This window comes from Stegastes partitus, unplaced genomic scaffold (assembly GCF_000690725.1).
Source record: "Stegastes partitus isolate 25-593 unplaced genomic scaffold, Stegastes_partitus-1.0.2 Scaffold456, whole genome shotgun sequence".
In the NCBI taxonomy this organism is placed as follows: domain Eukaryota; kingdom Metazoa; phylum Chordata; class Actinopteri; family Pomacentridae; genus Stegastes; species Stegastes partitus.
Genome location: NW_007578187.1, coordinates 39,021 through 53,886, shown reverse-complemented (window position 1 = coordinate 53,886; position 14,866 = coordinate 39,021). Strand labels below are relative to the sequence as shown.

The 14,866-nt window shown below is 43.2% G+C and overlaps 1 protein-coding gene across 3 annotated transcripts in view; it reads left to right on the top strand.

Annotated features, from left to right (window-relative positions):
* Positions 1 to 8,171, top strand: part of pdlim5b (PDZ and LIM domain 5b) — a 38,925-nt gene extending 30,754 nt beyond the window's left edge. For all 3 annotated transcript variants that reach the window (XM_008286466.1, XM_008286468.1, XM_008286467.1), the window contains 7 exons: positions 127 to 154; positions 2,855 to 3,012; positions 5,669 to 5,849; positions 5,974 to 6,154; positions 6,589 to 6,709; positions 6,805 to 6,920; positions 7,025 to 8,171. In XM_008286466.1, the coding sequence (XP_008284688.1) occupies positions 127 to 154; positions 2,855 to 3,012; positions 5,669 to 5,849; positions 5,974 to 6,154; positions 6,589 to 6,709; positions 6,805 to 6,920; positions 7,025 to 7,114 (875 nt within the window). In that variant the 3' untranslated portion in view covers positions 7,115 to 8,171. The remainder of the gene's footprint in view (positions 1 to 126; positions 155 to 2,854; positions 3,013 to 5,668; positions 5,850 to 5,973; positions 6,155 to 6,588; positions 6,710 to 6,804; positions 6,921 to 7,024) is intronic.
* The last annotated feature ends 6,695 nt before the right edge of the window (positions 8,172 to 14,866 follow it).

Sequence of the window (14,866 nt, the reverse complement as noted above, 5' to 3'; positions counted from 1 at the left end):
TACTATGACAAGGAGAACCTAGACTGGACTGGAGCAGGAGTAAAGCTGCAATGAGTAGTGTTATTGTTCCCAATGACCATTTATTTGACTTTTGACTTCTTTTTTTTTCCTTCTTCACTGTTGCAGAACAAATTCCAGAGAACAGTGGAAAGAAGTAAGTGGTTGGTGGTTTTTTAAAATTTGCTATGTGCATGTGAATATTCTATGTCTGTCCTGGTCTTTCTCACTGTCTGGATGTGCATTTTTAAGTACTTTTGCAGGAAGTAATGCGGTAGTGTTCTCGGATCGGTACTGTTAGAATAATTTCTTCATCATGAAGGTTTCAGATTCAGAGTTGGCCCTCGAAATACTCGCATAAGCACATCCAGGGGCCTGCGACTTAGAGTAAAGCCCTGATTTCCTGATCTTATGCTCCGACAGTATCAGGCTTAATTTAAGGCTCAATGTGGACAGACCACATTCGGAGCTCTAAGAGGAAGATGGCTGAGCGGCGGCAGCCCCAGACTCGGCCTAGGCTGTGATTGCTGCTTCTGTTCTCAGTCTGAAGTCGATCTAATCTGCCGTAAGTACAGTCTGCCCCGCGTACCAGATCCCCAACCAATCAGTGTGTCACTCACTGGAAGCCGTGGGTAATTAAGTGGTATTGTGGGTAACAGCGGCCCTGCCAGGAGGAGATTCTTGCTACCCTTCTGTTAGTGAGATTTTATCCGGTGTACTTTTCCTACAGAGTGAGCAAATATGAGGTGACGTGACGCAGAATGGGTACAAACACCCGGTTAGCCACCTGACAGACTGGACCTTTCCTGCATGTTATTCATCTGCTTTCTTCTCCCTACATGAAGAGGGAGAGCAAAAATTAGAAGTCTGCCTTGGTGTAGAAATCAAAGTTTGTCTGCGTTTTCTGTGTTTTTCTATTTTTCCAAGCTGCTACTTTTTCATTCATCTTTTACTTTGTTTCTCATATTTTTATTTTCCAACATTTCCCTTCTTCTTCTCTCCCCTTTCTTCTTAAATCCTGTCTTATGGGTCAAATCAGAGTGAACAAGTTGGACCCAGAAGCTATAGGACACATGTACAACAAGCTGAGAGACTGGCATCATGACGTTTCAGCACGAGTGTTAAATGTGTAATAAAAAAAAAGGGATCGCTTTGTTTTGTTCAATGTTTTATTTAATTTTGGGCATCGTTAAACTCACATGTTACATACCAGCACAATATAAGGCCTTTGTTTGGCAAGACACCTGTTAATGTCCAGTTCCAAAACGACAAGAAAACAAACCCTGTTTTTTGGTAAATTATATCTTCATTATTTAATATATTTAAAAATGTAAATTAAAAGCTTGCATGAAAGTAAATATGTGTGATTAAAAATGCAGCATCACGTTATTTTGTAGTGTGTATTTATGGATTTCTGTAGCATATTGTTGATCTCTGAGCCTCCACTTTCCTTCGTTTTTCTCAGCATGTCTGTATCATGTTCCTTTATTTTCTACACTAACCGAAGCCATTTCATTGTCTGCTTTTTATGACTTTACCTCAATAAACTGCTTTTTCTTTACTGCTTTTGCTTATTTCCCAATCTTTTTCTTCTTGCTGGAAAAAGTCAACGTGACATTTAGAAGTTTGATATAAGATATACGATGTGAAAGAATCAGTTGTGCATGAAGAGTCAAATCTGAAATGCCTTTAGTGTTTTGAATTGAGGAATGAGTCACTGATTTACCGTGTCAGTACCATCCAATATGAATTAGTTATAAGAAGTAGTTCTCAAAGCACTGTTCATACCTTTCAACCAGCATTCGGTGTGTCTCTTCGCTTTTACTGCGTCCGTAAGTTAATGATTATTCAAACAGAAACTCATAACAGACTGGATAAGAGAGCGAAAACGAAAATAAAGATAAGATCAAAACCACGACAAACCAATAAACCCACAAATCTGTTGCTGATGGCACAATAGACCTTTTGCAGTGAGCTGTAGCAGGAAATCCAAAACACTTCAGGGTGACAAATTGCTAACCTGTTGATGCAAAGCCTTCGCTTTGCCCTGGGCAACAAACGCGCCTACTTCAGGGCTGCTGAGTGATCGTGTCATCGCCTGGTTGATTGGGATCTCCTGCCATCGAAAGCTATCATCGTACAACTCAATGTTTGGAGGGTTGCTTCCAGTAACATGATGGATGCTTCTGAAGGGAGAGAAGTGCAGATGGCCCCGGCCTTGAAGGGAAAAGCTGTGAAACTTTACAGGGAAAAGACTCTTAACATTTTGCACCGTCATGGGAAAACACACCAGCACTGCCTCAAGTGTGTCTGTTTGTTGAAGAGAATCAAAGCTGCCTCCTCTTAATGGGCCTACTTAAGTTACAGCATTGGTTTTGTGCTGCTGCTAAATGTTGACGATGAAGGAAATTATTGGAGGGGGGAGTTAGCATGGCATCACCCCCTGTAATTGTTACCTCATGTCAGTAATTACAAAACCATATGGACAGTAGGCAGCGGCGCATATTCTCATTTGAAAGCACTTCATAATTGTGTTGGGTCTTTTGCCATTAAATTGTGACCAACAGATTGTAAATTTTTAGTAACTGCAGCGGAAAAAGCTGCAGTTGACCAGGTCACACTAAGCAGTTGTTTGAACTCGAGGTTTTAGTCGAATTAGTGGCGCAACACTGCTGCTAGATTTTCTGTATTATTAATGGATTTACTGCCTCTGAAACATGGAGGGTTGGTGTTTTATTAGTCAGGCAGAAAGAGAAGCTCCAACATGTACAGTTTAATAAGAATGTGCAAATGTTTGTATGTCTGTGTGTCTTGTCATGAGTTATGATTTATACCAAGTGATTTACCTGTTTCCTAGTGAGGCACTTGACAAAGCCGCTCCCACTGTGCACACATCGCCTGCAGCCAAGACATTTTCCAAATCTGCAGCAGCGCCCAGGAACGGCAACGTCGCCCCTGCGTCCGCATTTCAGAGCCCTCCGGCCCCGAGCAAAGCCCTGCCTGGAGGTCTACCAGGTATACCTCACAGAAATCCACACCTGTCCTGTTATTTCCTGCCACTTAAATACATCTGCCCCTGCAAGGAACATTTATTTTACTACGCGTAGTTGCCGCTTTTAGCCTCCAGAGGGCAACCCCGTTCTTCTAAAAAACCCCGCTGTTCGCTCATAACGTTTATAGCAGGTTTAATACTTGACACTAAGCCATTTAAGATTATGAGCTCTATAAAAACCAGAGGTATTCAGTTAATGAGCGCAGATTATTGGCTTTTCCCAAGATCCCCTCAGTCAAATAGTTTGAGAAATTGAGAATTATGGATTTTATTTTGAGTGAAAGCGGCTCTTTAAATACAACGATGCCTGCCACGAGACCCCGAGCTGGTCAAGGTAAATAGTTGCTGAAAGGCATCAGTCAGGGGTCATTATTAGCAGCACTGTGAGACACAAGCATGCTCTCAGACATGAACAGATGCACTATGCGCTCTCTCACATTTCCCCGGATGCCTATTAAGAAACGGCTGCTGAAAGGTGCCACAGGGAGAGAGCAGAAGAGGACACAGTTGGTTCTCTGTTGGCTGTTTTTTTCTTTTTCATCAGATTAGCACATACTTGAGTTCAAGTAAACAAGAAAGTATCTTGTAGTAGCCACGTGGAGGAGATTCGGCTCTGTATGTAAAATGTGCCACACCACGTTTATATTTAGTGCCATTAGTTAGTAGTTTTGGTCATTTAACTGCCAGCACCATTTAAAGAGGCAAATTAGCACAATGTTAAGGATTGATTTTGATTTTTTTTTTTGGTGTGTGGATCAAGTGGCAACGTCCTGGACTAAAAAATAACACTAATGTCAGAGTCACCAACTGTAGTTCCTCGAATGGCCACTCGAGGCTGAACCCAAAAGCGAGTCAATCCTTATAGCGTTCATGTTAAAATGCATAATTTAGCATCAGAAATAAACATGTTTACAGCCTGCAACCAACAATGGTTTTGGTCTCGATAGCTAATATCCCCATCATTGCAATTGTGCGAGGGGTGATTTTCATTTTTTTAAAAATTAAATTAAGGCTTTGAGCTTTAGGGGTGTTGCCATTTTAAGTGACAGGAGGGTGCTGCCACAGGACTGCACATGGAGATGTTTCATGTTCTGCATCAGCTCCCCTCATGTTCCATCTCTTTGTCTTTAGCTGAAAGTTAGGCCGTGTAGTGCAAGATGCCAACACCAGAGCCACAATGCTGAGCCTCAAAACTGCCAGAGAGGCGTTTTCTGAAACTGTACAGAGTGAAAAGACAAAATCAAAGACCCAAAACAGTGTGAGTTTAGGGGCTACTGTAGCTCTAGAGTTGTAAAAGACGAACAGCACTGGTACCATCAGAGTCCTCAAATCTTTCCTCAAATGCCATGTGTGTAATTTTAAAGGCCTCCTTCAGATTATCTATACACCGCTTAATCCTCACTGGGGTCGCGGGGGGGCTGGAGTCTATCCCAGCTGACTCAGGGTGAAGGCAGGGGACACCTTGGACAGGTCACCAATCTATCACAGGGCCACACTTAGAGACAGACCTCCTTCAGATTAAGACATAAAAATCCAGTGCTTGTATAATAATTTGTGTCAGTTTTCTACAAACATGTTGTCAACTAGGTAAAGATTGGCCTCATCTCCCTTTTATAAAATTCCAGAATCCCTCTCTGAAAAGTCCTTTCTTAGTGTCTATTCATGGGTTGGTTCAAATTTTTTTTTTTAAATCTCCATATGGGAACCCACATGACTCCTGGGCTAGCTGTGATTTATGAAGATCATGCATTGAGATATTTACGTGTTTTATTCAATAGCAGATAAATGTGAAACCAGCCGGTTGGTGTCACAACCCGCTCATACATCATGCTGCACAGTGAAGCTCAAACATCAGGAGCAAGAACAAAAATGTTAGCGTGCATGGTGGAGTAATCATTTTAAAGATTCTGTAGGGGGCTTTAACCAAATACATATATGATTTGTCAAATCGTCCTCTAGTGTCTTATATCATTCGTCCGCATGACTCCTCCAGTATTTTTCCTCCTGTTGAACCCAGAGTCTTCTACAATCCCCGCTGGTGTCCTGTTATGTTTTCTCAGTTCCTCTGTTCTCCGTTACAAGGAAATTTAGGGAGCACTTGTCCCTTGACCTCCACAAGCCTTTGATAATGGTGCTCGCTTTCAATAGTGCGTCTGTCCCCAATCCCCGTACCCTCGGGGCACTCCCTCTGGGGGTGACGTCCTCCATCCTGGATGTGTTTTTGCACCGAGAAAAAAGAAGGAAAAACTGTGCATCCTCTCCAAATATTTTCAGATGAAAGGAGGGGGGGATTATTTTTCCAGGTGTCTTGGAATTTGTTGTTTCCTTCCATTGGAAAAATTGATCCCATGCCTCGGCGAGGTGGGAGTGGCTCCGTCCAACCCTGCTCTCTCATTCTTCAAGCATGGAGGTCATCGAATCAGTCACAGTCTGACAGCATGCAAGGAATCTCTTCCTTTCTAGAAACTCTAAGAAATAATTAGGTAGTGGATTGGTTGATGGTAAAATGCAATTATTATTTGTTTTTTCTATTCTGAAATGTAAATTTGGTCTCGAGTTTACTCTTATTTGGCGAGGTATATTCCATTTAGATACTGACCCATGTTGTTGCTGGTTTAGGTTTTCCTAAGGGTGGTGTAGGTCCCTCCTTTGGCAAAGTTGCCAATCCTCCTTCCAAAGCTTCAGACCGGCCCACTCCACAGCCACATCCACAGGATCTCAACTCCCTGGTGCAGCGAGCCGAGCACATCCCAGCTGGTACTCGCACCCCCATGTGCAACAGGTGCAACAATGTCATCAGGTATGAAAAAAACAAAAACATGTTTCAGTGAATTTTACAAAACTGAGCATGATGTTTGTCTAAAATCTAAAAAGCTCAGTCAGAGTTTCATTGAGTCCTCTGTCCCCTTGCTTGTTCCCACCAGGGGCCCTTTCCTCGTGGCCATGGGCATGTCGTGGCACCCCGAGGAATTCAACTGTGCTCACTGCCACTCCTCTCTGGCAGACCGTGGATTTGTGGAAGAGAAGGACCAGGTGTACTGCGAGCGCTGCTACGAGCAGTTCTTCGCTCCCAGCTGCGCCCGCTGCCAGCAGAAGATTCTCGGGGTGGGCTGCAAAACTAAACGGAAATCGTTCTCTGCCTTTGTCGTCCTTCACTGTTTGATATCACTTAAAGCCTTGAAGCAGAGGATGTTTAATGAAATGTACTGTGTAAAAAAAAAAAAAGTAAATTGTCTTCATGTAATCACTTGTTTAAAGCTGCTCTCTTGGTCACAGTAAAACATATTAAGGCTGGTTGTTTAGCAGCTATCAGTCTGCTAACATTAAAGTAGTGTGATATTAGGAAATGCAGTTTAATACACATAGAAAGCAACGTAATAATTATAACATGAGGAGGAAAACAATATAACCTTCGGAGTCTAGCATTTTAAGTCCAAAAACAATGTTTACTTACTTCAAAGTATGTGATCATAGTAGAACTATGTAATATTCATATACATCCTGTTCCTCATGTATTTGTGTTGATATTTTCACTGCAGGAAGTCATGAATGCCCTGAAGCAGACCTGGCATGTGTCCTGCTTCGTCTGCGCAGCCTGCCAGCAGCCAATCAGAGGCAACATGTTTCACATGGAGGACGGACAGCCGTACTGTGAAAAAGGTGCAGCGTGCAGCCACCGACACTAAACAAGGTCTCGCAAAGAAAACCCATTTGTTCAAACAGACTAACATTTTGTCACTGCTCTGCTCGCTCAGACTACTACAACCTGTTTGGGACCAACTGCCACGGCTGCGACTTCCCCATCGAGGCCGGGGATCAGTTCCTGGAGGCTCTAGGGTTCACCTGGCATGACACCTGTTTTGTGTGTGCGGTAGGTTCAGGAAGCAAGTTTTTTTTTAATCCATAAATTGGTAAATACTGCCAATGCTGTGCGAGTAACAACACTGCTTTGTACATGTTTGGCTCTCTGAACAGGTCTGCTCCACTAACCTGGAGGGTCAGCCGTTCTTCTCCAAAAAAGACAAGCCTCTGTGCAAGAAGCACGCCCACACTGTCAACATCTGACCCGCTCCTCTGAGTACAAACAAGATCAGGCCACAGCGTCTGTTTGCAGCAATTTCTATTTCAATCAGATGTTAAATATTTTCAGAATTAAAAATGAGCTGGTTTACCTGTTTGTGTATTCTGTTAGAATATCAAAGATTCCACTGTAAGCTTTTTGTTTTTGCTTTAGTATGTTATATCACTTTTTTGTTGTTGTTTGTAGAATATGCAGGAGTACATATAAATGCACTGTTAGCCCCCTTTTTCCAGTTCAATATCTGTGCAAGCGGGTTTTTAAAACACATGTTTGTGCTGGGTTTTTAGTTCAAGTGTTGAACTCTTGATGAGCATTTTTGTTTAAGGCAAAAGAAAAAAAAAAAGAGGGTTAACCACAGTTACCTACTGAGCCCCGTGGGGGTCACATATTATCGACATTGAAAGCTATGCCATGTATTAGTAAAGCGAATGCGAGGTTTAGAAATTAGAGTTATTTAAGTTTAAGGAGGAAAAATATTTATTTGCAAGCAGGGATCGCTCAGTCAATGTGTTCTGACAACAAAATGGTAAATTTTATTATTAGTATTATTATTTTTTTATTGTTTTGAAAACTATGTGGTATTTAATCTTTCACACTAAATGACAGCACCGGTTAGTAATGTTTATAAAAGCGTGCAAATTTAACGTTGCTTTGACGTTAATGCATCCAGGAGTGTTTTAAAAAGGGCTCTCCGTATCGAGAAGACAGATCAAGTAGCGACGATTTTTGCTGTTTATTTTGTAACGTCAGGATCAAAACGGTTGTGCTTCCATCCACACGAAATCGTATTCAAGGAGCTCCTCGCAATAAGATGCATTCTTTTTATTTTGTGGTAAAAACATCTCTGAGGACCTGAACCCTCCACAGTGTTTAGTGCCATCAGGACTTTGTCGTGTTGCTCTCACTGATTATGATTTTGGTGGAATCTGCTCAAATAATACAAACCAATTCTAATATATGCTTCCAGAAGTTCTGCTGCAAGTTATTCTCTGTTTTTGCACAGTTTTTATGTATCCATTTCAAACAATAATAATAAAAAAAGAGTTCATCATTGAATACCCACAACCGCAGCTCTTGAATGCAGCTGCTTACTCGCATTTTCTTTCTGCTCTTTGGCTGACGCTGGACTGAAACATTTATCAGCTTGTGTATGTTGTGTGTACTTTTTTTTTTTATGTGTTTGTCGATTCGTGGAAAGCACTGCAGGGAAGAGGTGATGTATTATAAATCTGCAGCAGTGACAGTAATTATTCAGAGGAGTTTAAGAGGCAGGCAGACAGGCACCAGCATGAGCTGCCTCATACACTTAACAGGCAATAAGATGGAAAAGTACACATCTCCATAGGGATGGAAGAAACAACACTTAGTGGATCCTTTCTTGCCTAATAACTGCTCCATTATATGCAATCACACAGTTGAGGGGTGACAGACAACACGTATAGTGTCTTGAATTGTTGTGGGAGTGGAGAGAAGAAAAAAAAAACTTTGAATGACTTTATTGACGTGCACTTCTCCAAGACGTCGGAGGTGGGAGCTGTGCGCAAAAAACCACACGAGGGTTTTTAACCAGCCTCAAATAACCCGTGAAAGCCTCCACTTGGAAAACTCTGCCACAAGACAGGAGGACACATACAAATAAAAGACACAGGAGTCCGAATCGAGACCAACTGGGATCTTGCTGGGCTGCTTTTTTTTTTTTTTGACGCGTAAAAGGAGACGGTAAGGATGCTTTGGGAAGAAAACAAACCAATTCTTTGCTTGTCAGTGTCGGAGCGCAGTTTGAAGCTGCAGCAAAACGCTTCATGCTGGTCCCGACCTTCCGTCAGCGGAGCCGGAGGGGTCCGTGATTTGTTCTGTTCATTAAGATTCATGTGAAGCTCTTGAGCGACTACTTTGCGCCGGGGTTTGATGCTGGCAGCTGCTGGCGGCGATCAGCGGGACTCCAGACTGTTAGCGCTGGAGTCTGCGGTGATGGTGATGATGCTTATCAGTAATTGGTGCTGCGGTTGTGGTTTAAGCACATTTAAGTGTCTGACGTGAGGAGACAATCGCCTGAAAGTTGTGCTAAGATGAGATGGAGTTGAATTTGAATGATGTGACTGTGATTTGATTATTGGAACAGCTGGAAGTAGTGAAGGTCTGTCCAGGTGAGTATGTTGTGGAGCTCAGGATGTTTTCTTTTGTGCTTTGAATCACATTGCAAAAGATGTATAATCCAAGGCTTGTGCTCTTTTAAAAACATGATCTGCATAAATTATAATGTTGTTTCTTATATTATAGCATCCTCATCACTAGACACAGTTTGTCCTGGAGTTGCTCTTGTTCAAACTTCTCAGTTTCTCTCCCTAAAGTTGATTGACTGACAAACTGTTTCAGCTCCATGTGCAGATACAGATCATGATTGAAAGCTCCTAAACTGACACTGTTTTCATCTCCTGATTGATTTGATATTTCAGGATAGCTGTGCTCACTTGTCAGCGAGGATTCAGATAATGCTCATCACTGCAGATTGATCTGATTGCATACAGTGCTGGGGAAAATGTGTAACTGTGAGGGGTCGACCCATATGTTTTTTATTTTTTACTGATTATTAGTAATGCCTTTGTCACTGATATGCAATTACAAAAATGAACATTTTGGTGTCAAAATTTAGAAGAATACTAACTCCAATACATTTTTTTTTAACATTTGTTCAGTTGAAAGAGGACTTTTTTCTTTCGTATCCTGTAGTGCTGACAGACTAGTCCTCGTGACGCCTAACATTTCAACTAGTGCTGCGAGCGAAACCACAGAGTGACTACAAACAGAGAGAGGCGGCTCCATCTGAGTCAAAGTAGTTTGGATTTAATTTGATGATTTTAATTTGATAATCACTTCAAATTACACAGATTATCTGAAACAAACTATCGATCATCCAGGCTGATAATCAGTCTAGTGTTAGAACTGGTCAGTGCATCGTGGCGTGGGAGCTGTGACAAGGCTTCACAAACGAATGCATGACAGAAATCCACTGTGTGTCCCAAAGTTGACATCAACCCGATGATTGCATGAGCATCTGAGATCCCAGAGGGAGCAGCAGCAGCAGCACAACCTGCTGCATCTTTCACAGTGATCTGTGGTGCAGTCCTGGAATGCACCGACAGCCCCTCTAACTCTCTGCAGGACAGAGAGGCTCATTGAGGTGCGGCCGAGTGAGTGTTTTGGGGTAATATTAAACACAGAGAGAGTGATCAAACCACCGACACCACCCACTAGCTGCTGCCCCGGCTCTGCCCCTGACAGGAGTCACGCCTGTCCTGAGGCGTACACGGTGGGGATGGCATGTCAAGTGAGGGTTCCTGGCAAGGCAGCTCTTTGTGGTCTACCGCAGACTCTTGCTTCAAGTGTTTCAGTGTGTTGTGCTCTCTTGGCACTGATGGCGAACACAGGGTGTGTGTGTGTGTTCTTGTTGGGTCAGTTATGGTAGTAGGCTGGCCTCTCTGTTAAAAGTGCCAGAGCTCTGTATGCAGAGTAATGTTGGCTAATAGTAACACAGGAAAGTTTGATGGGTGCACATGTGCAACGCGGCTCGGTGAAAGTATGGCTGCAGAAAAATCCTGCCTGGAGAGACTCATGAATATAATAGCCCTCCCCTTGAAAAACGATTGCAGGAGGACACCTTTTTTCTTTGACTGCTGCCCTTTTCGGCAGGCCTAAACACACACAAACACCTCGGCACAGACACACACACACCCTCTGACGCACAAACAAACACTCTTGATCTTGGTAGATACAGCCCCGATTCTGGGTTTGTCCACAGGGCTAAACTTAGCAAGCTGCGACCCCTCACCCCGGTTTCCTCCCTTATAATTACAGGAAGCGAGTCCAGCCAATCGGGGCAGAGATATTTGCTGCATATTAACAAGCTCAATAGAGGCAGTATTTGAGGAGTAGACAGGTAATGGGGGGGAGAGGTTTTCGCCAGAGCGACTGCAGAGGCTGCAGAAGAGAAGAAAAGCAACACCAAAAGATTGGAGTTTATCACCTCACACTCATGTAACGCGAGCAGAGTGTCTGTCAGGCGGCAAATGGTCGAGCTGCAGAGACACAAGAGGTTCAGTCCCAGACAGGCTTTTTGCTCAATGTCTTTTCCAGGTGTCTGGACGTTATATTTCTTTCTTTTTGCACACACTGATAGCGGAGCATCTCATATCGAGTCTTTCCACAGGTATGAGCTTCCCATCTGTCGTTCACATTTCTTGTCTGCTATTCCAAACCAACGCTAAATCTCTCGGTTATATTTTTTATATTTTCTTTCTTGTGCTTGCTTTCCTCTCAGACAGATTTCTGGTGGACAGGCTAAAAACTGCATCATCATTTTTGCAACTATAAAAACTGTCCTTATGATCAAAGTTAGATTTTTGCTCCAATTCGATCCCATCAACCTAGAAGTACAGGTGTTCTAGCTTCAAGTAATCTCCTCCTCACCTGTTGGCTTCCCCGACTCTTTAACTATCGCTGCTCACACAGCACATAAGTGCAGATGCGCCCGCTTTCAGTCTCATCTGATGAAAGACAAATACAGGCCAAAACAGGAATTATCTAAAGCTGCAAGCTGCTGTGCCTGGAAGGTCAGCCGCCGTGCGAGAGAAAGCCGACATCCTGTTATTAGAGAAAGAGAGGGGCATAAAAAAAAAAGGAGAAAGACGTACAGGATGAGTGGAGAATGATTGAAGATCGAAGAAAACAGAAGAGGATAGGGGGTACTTTGCATGATTGGGTTTAGAGTCAAAGCCAGAAAATGGCCTGAATTTAGTATCAGTTCTTTCTTTCATAGATGGCAGACATATGAGCTCCTGCTAATAACTTTTTTTTCTTCTTCCAGAGAGAGAGAGACAAGTGCAGGAGCTCTGGCTGGGTTCAGTGACAGGATGCTTTCCGTTGCACTATGTTTGCATGGTGAGTCTCATTTATCAGTCTGACCGACTCCTATCTTATTTTTTAATCTTTATTTCCAATAAATTGAATGACATAATACATGTTTATTCGTATTGACAACTCACGAATGTTGAGTGCTTTCACTTGATGCTCCGATAATGAAGACGCTGTAACCCAAAGCTAAAAGCCGTATTGATCAAGATGGACCCAATGTTGATTCTCCTGCAGTCAGTAGGTGGTATTCAGCAGCACACGTCATGTCTGTTTTTTGAGACCATAATGCCGTCTGTGCAGCAATTTGCCCCTAAAGTGGAAGGCTAATTGACTTTCTGCTGAGCATGTTGATAGGCTATGTAAAACAAACCGCGCGGGCCACAGTAGAATCCTGTTTTCTAAAGTTTCAGGCCAGACACCGGCTCCTTCCACTGGGCCGGAAATGAACAAGATCAACTTCTGATAGAGTGCAGTAAAATGTTAGAAACTCTCGGGAGCTTTCACCTGAGTCATTTACCATAAGAGCGCAAAGCTTCCAGCATGAATCATGTTTGAAAATCAAGACTTTATTGCTGCAAAATGTTGTTTTATATTGCAGCTGATTGCACAGTTTTTTATAACAGATTTTTTTTCTGCATTATTCAAACATTATTTCGACCCTTTATGGTGAAATATGAGCGTCGCAGCACAAAGAATCCTTGTTCGTCTCTGATGAATCCATGGATACATTGTATATTTTCGCCCCTTGATTTCTGCAGCGAGCTGGCGGGCTGCATCGTTTAATTAGCATTCCTTTAACATTAAGCAATGAACTTGCCACTACAAGACCCATCATAAACCGAAAAATATGCTGACACAGCTCCGCCGCCGAGGCTGCGCTCGGCGTGTTGTACAGTCGGGGAGGGGAAATAGACTTACTGTACATAGAGGAGGACAATAGCGGCCTGTATATGTGGGAGAAACTGGCTCAAACTCCTTCTGTGACAGTGACCTGCTGGCCGGGGGGAAGCAAAGAGCGCCAAGGCCCAGCACCGGTTTGAGTAGGAGAGTAACTCACACCCGTAAAGAATGTCAAGAATCCGTGTGTTAAAGTTCACACTGTATCACCATCTGTGGCTGGATCCTGGCAAATAAAAGACAGCTGTGTGAGTCGTGTGTGTGTGTGTGTGTGTTTGTGTGAACATGCATCTTTGAGTGTGAATATGCAGAAAATGAAAACTCATGCAAGTCCTCTCTCTGCATTAGTTTATTTCTCATGCATATGTTTTTAACTTTTCCCACAACAAAGATGGCAGTGTGCACAGACACACACACACACACTGGCTCTCACACACACACACACACACACCCATCTGACAGGCAGGATGTCAGCCCGTAATTATGCTCCAACTAAGTGGTTTATTAAGAAAAGACAGGTCAGCAAGACCACCCAGAATCACAGCACAAAGTCACCTGTTTTCAGCGCGAAGGGGAAAGTCCAGAGATTCATCGCCCCGTCTCCGTTTCCTGTTCAGCGCTGTACCCAGCTGTGACTCGGCTGTGTTGTTTTTCTCTTACAATATTGTCTCAGGGTTGCCGAAATGTGTTTTGCGGCGCTCGCTTTGTTTCCGAGACTTCTGGGAAGTTGGCGATTTCTTTATGCGAAGAAGGGGGCTTCTCTGTTTCACCTCATTCAAAACACATCACCCTGATCTCGCCTGACAGTCCCATCTTTCAACAGGCTAATCTGAAAAGCTTTGTTCTGAATTCTTCAGCGCGCCTGCTCCACTGCAGACCTCGCTCTGCACCGTATCTGATTCTGCAACTGAACCTTATCCTCGTCTGCTAAATGGCAAGTGACAGCGAGTGCCACTCAGACTGTGAGAGGAGATGGAGGAACAGATGAAATCAATTTCTGTCTCCTTCGTGTTTTTCCTGTTTCTCAGCCTCCTTGATGACAGATTGTGAAATGGGTTTCGCATGTGTCTTTTGGGTTTCTTTTTTGTTCTTCGTAGATTCGGGAGAGGGCAGAGGGCGCTTAGAGTCCTACCTGTGAGGGAAGGAAAGTCGTCAGAGCTTTGCATTTTAAACGGCGGGGAGGTGTAGCGGGGGATGAACACTGCAGTGACGATACAGAAGGAGCTGAGTTTGCATAGATCATATCAGGTGAGTGTGCCCTCAGAATGACATCTCTTATCGATGCTAATCCCTAAATTAAAGGCTCAGCGGCATTCTGGGACAAGTGGGGCACATTGGAACAAAACAATATGAACTTAAATCTCATAATAAGAACTAGTTGTGCAGTGTTTTTCTGACGATAATCGGGCGTATTCTCAGCTTCTGTTGTGATGTTTGCTTTATCTGGAAACAGGCCTCTCATACACAGTACGATCCCTGACAGGTTTTGGCATCGAGCGGCGGGATTAGGTGCTCCAGCCAAAACAGGTGACAGGTGATAAACTCATGTCAACACTTCATGAAAAGGACTATAACACTGGATTAACCAAACTGCTATTGCAAACAAAAGGTGAGTCATGTTACTGTATGTTGCATGTCAGTTTTGCAGGCCCCTATTTGCGCTATATGACCGTTACATCCCCGGCGGGTTGTTTAAACTTGTGACAGCTGTTGTTCTTCGTCGAAAACGGTTTGCATTTGTGATTTTTCCAGGCTTTTCCCAGTGACATATTGAACCATTGAGATAATTCATCCTCCATTCGGTTTCTCGTGTTACTTTGAAAATATCTAAATAAAAACACTTTTTAGAGCCGTGGATACTCGACCCACCTTGGTAGCACTGTTTATAATTGTGATTAGGTTACTTGTTTTGCTTTGTTAGTCACACA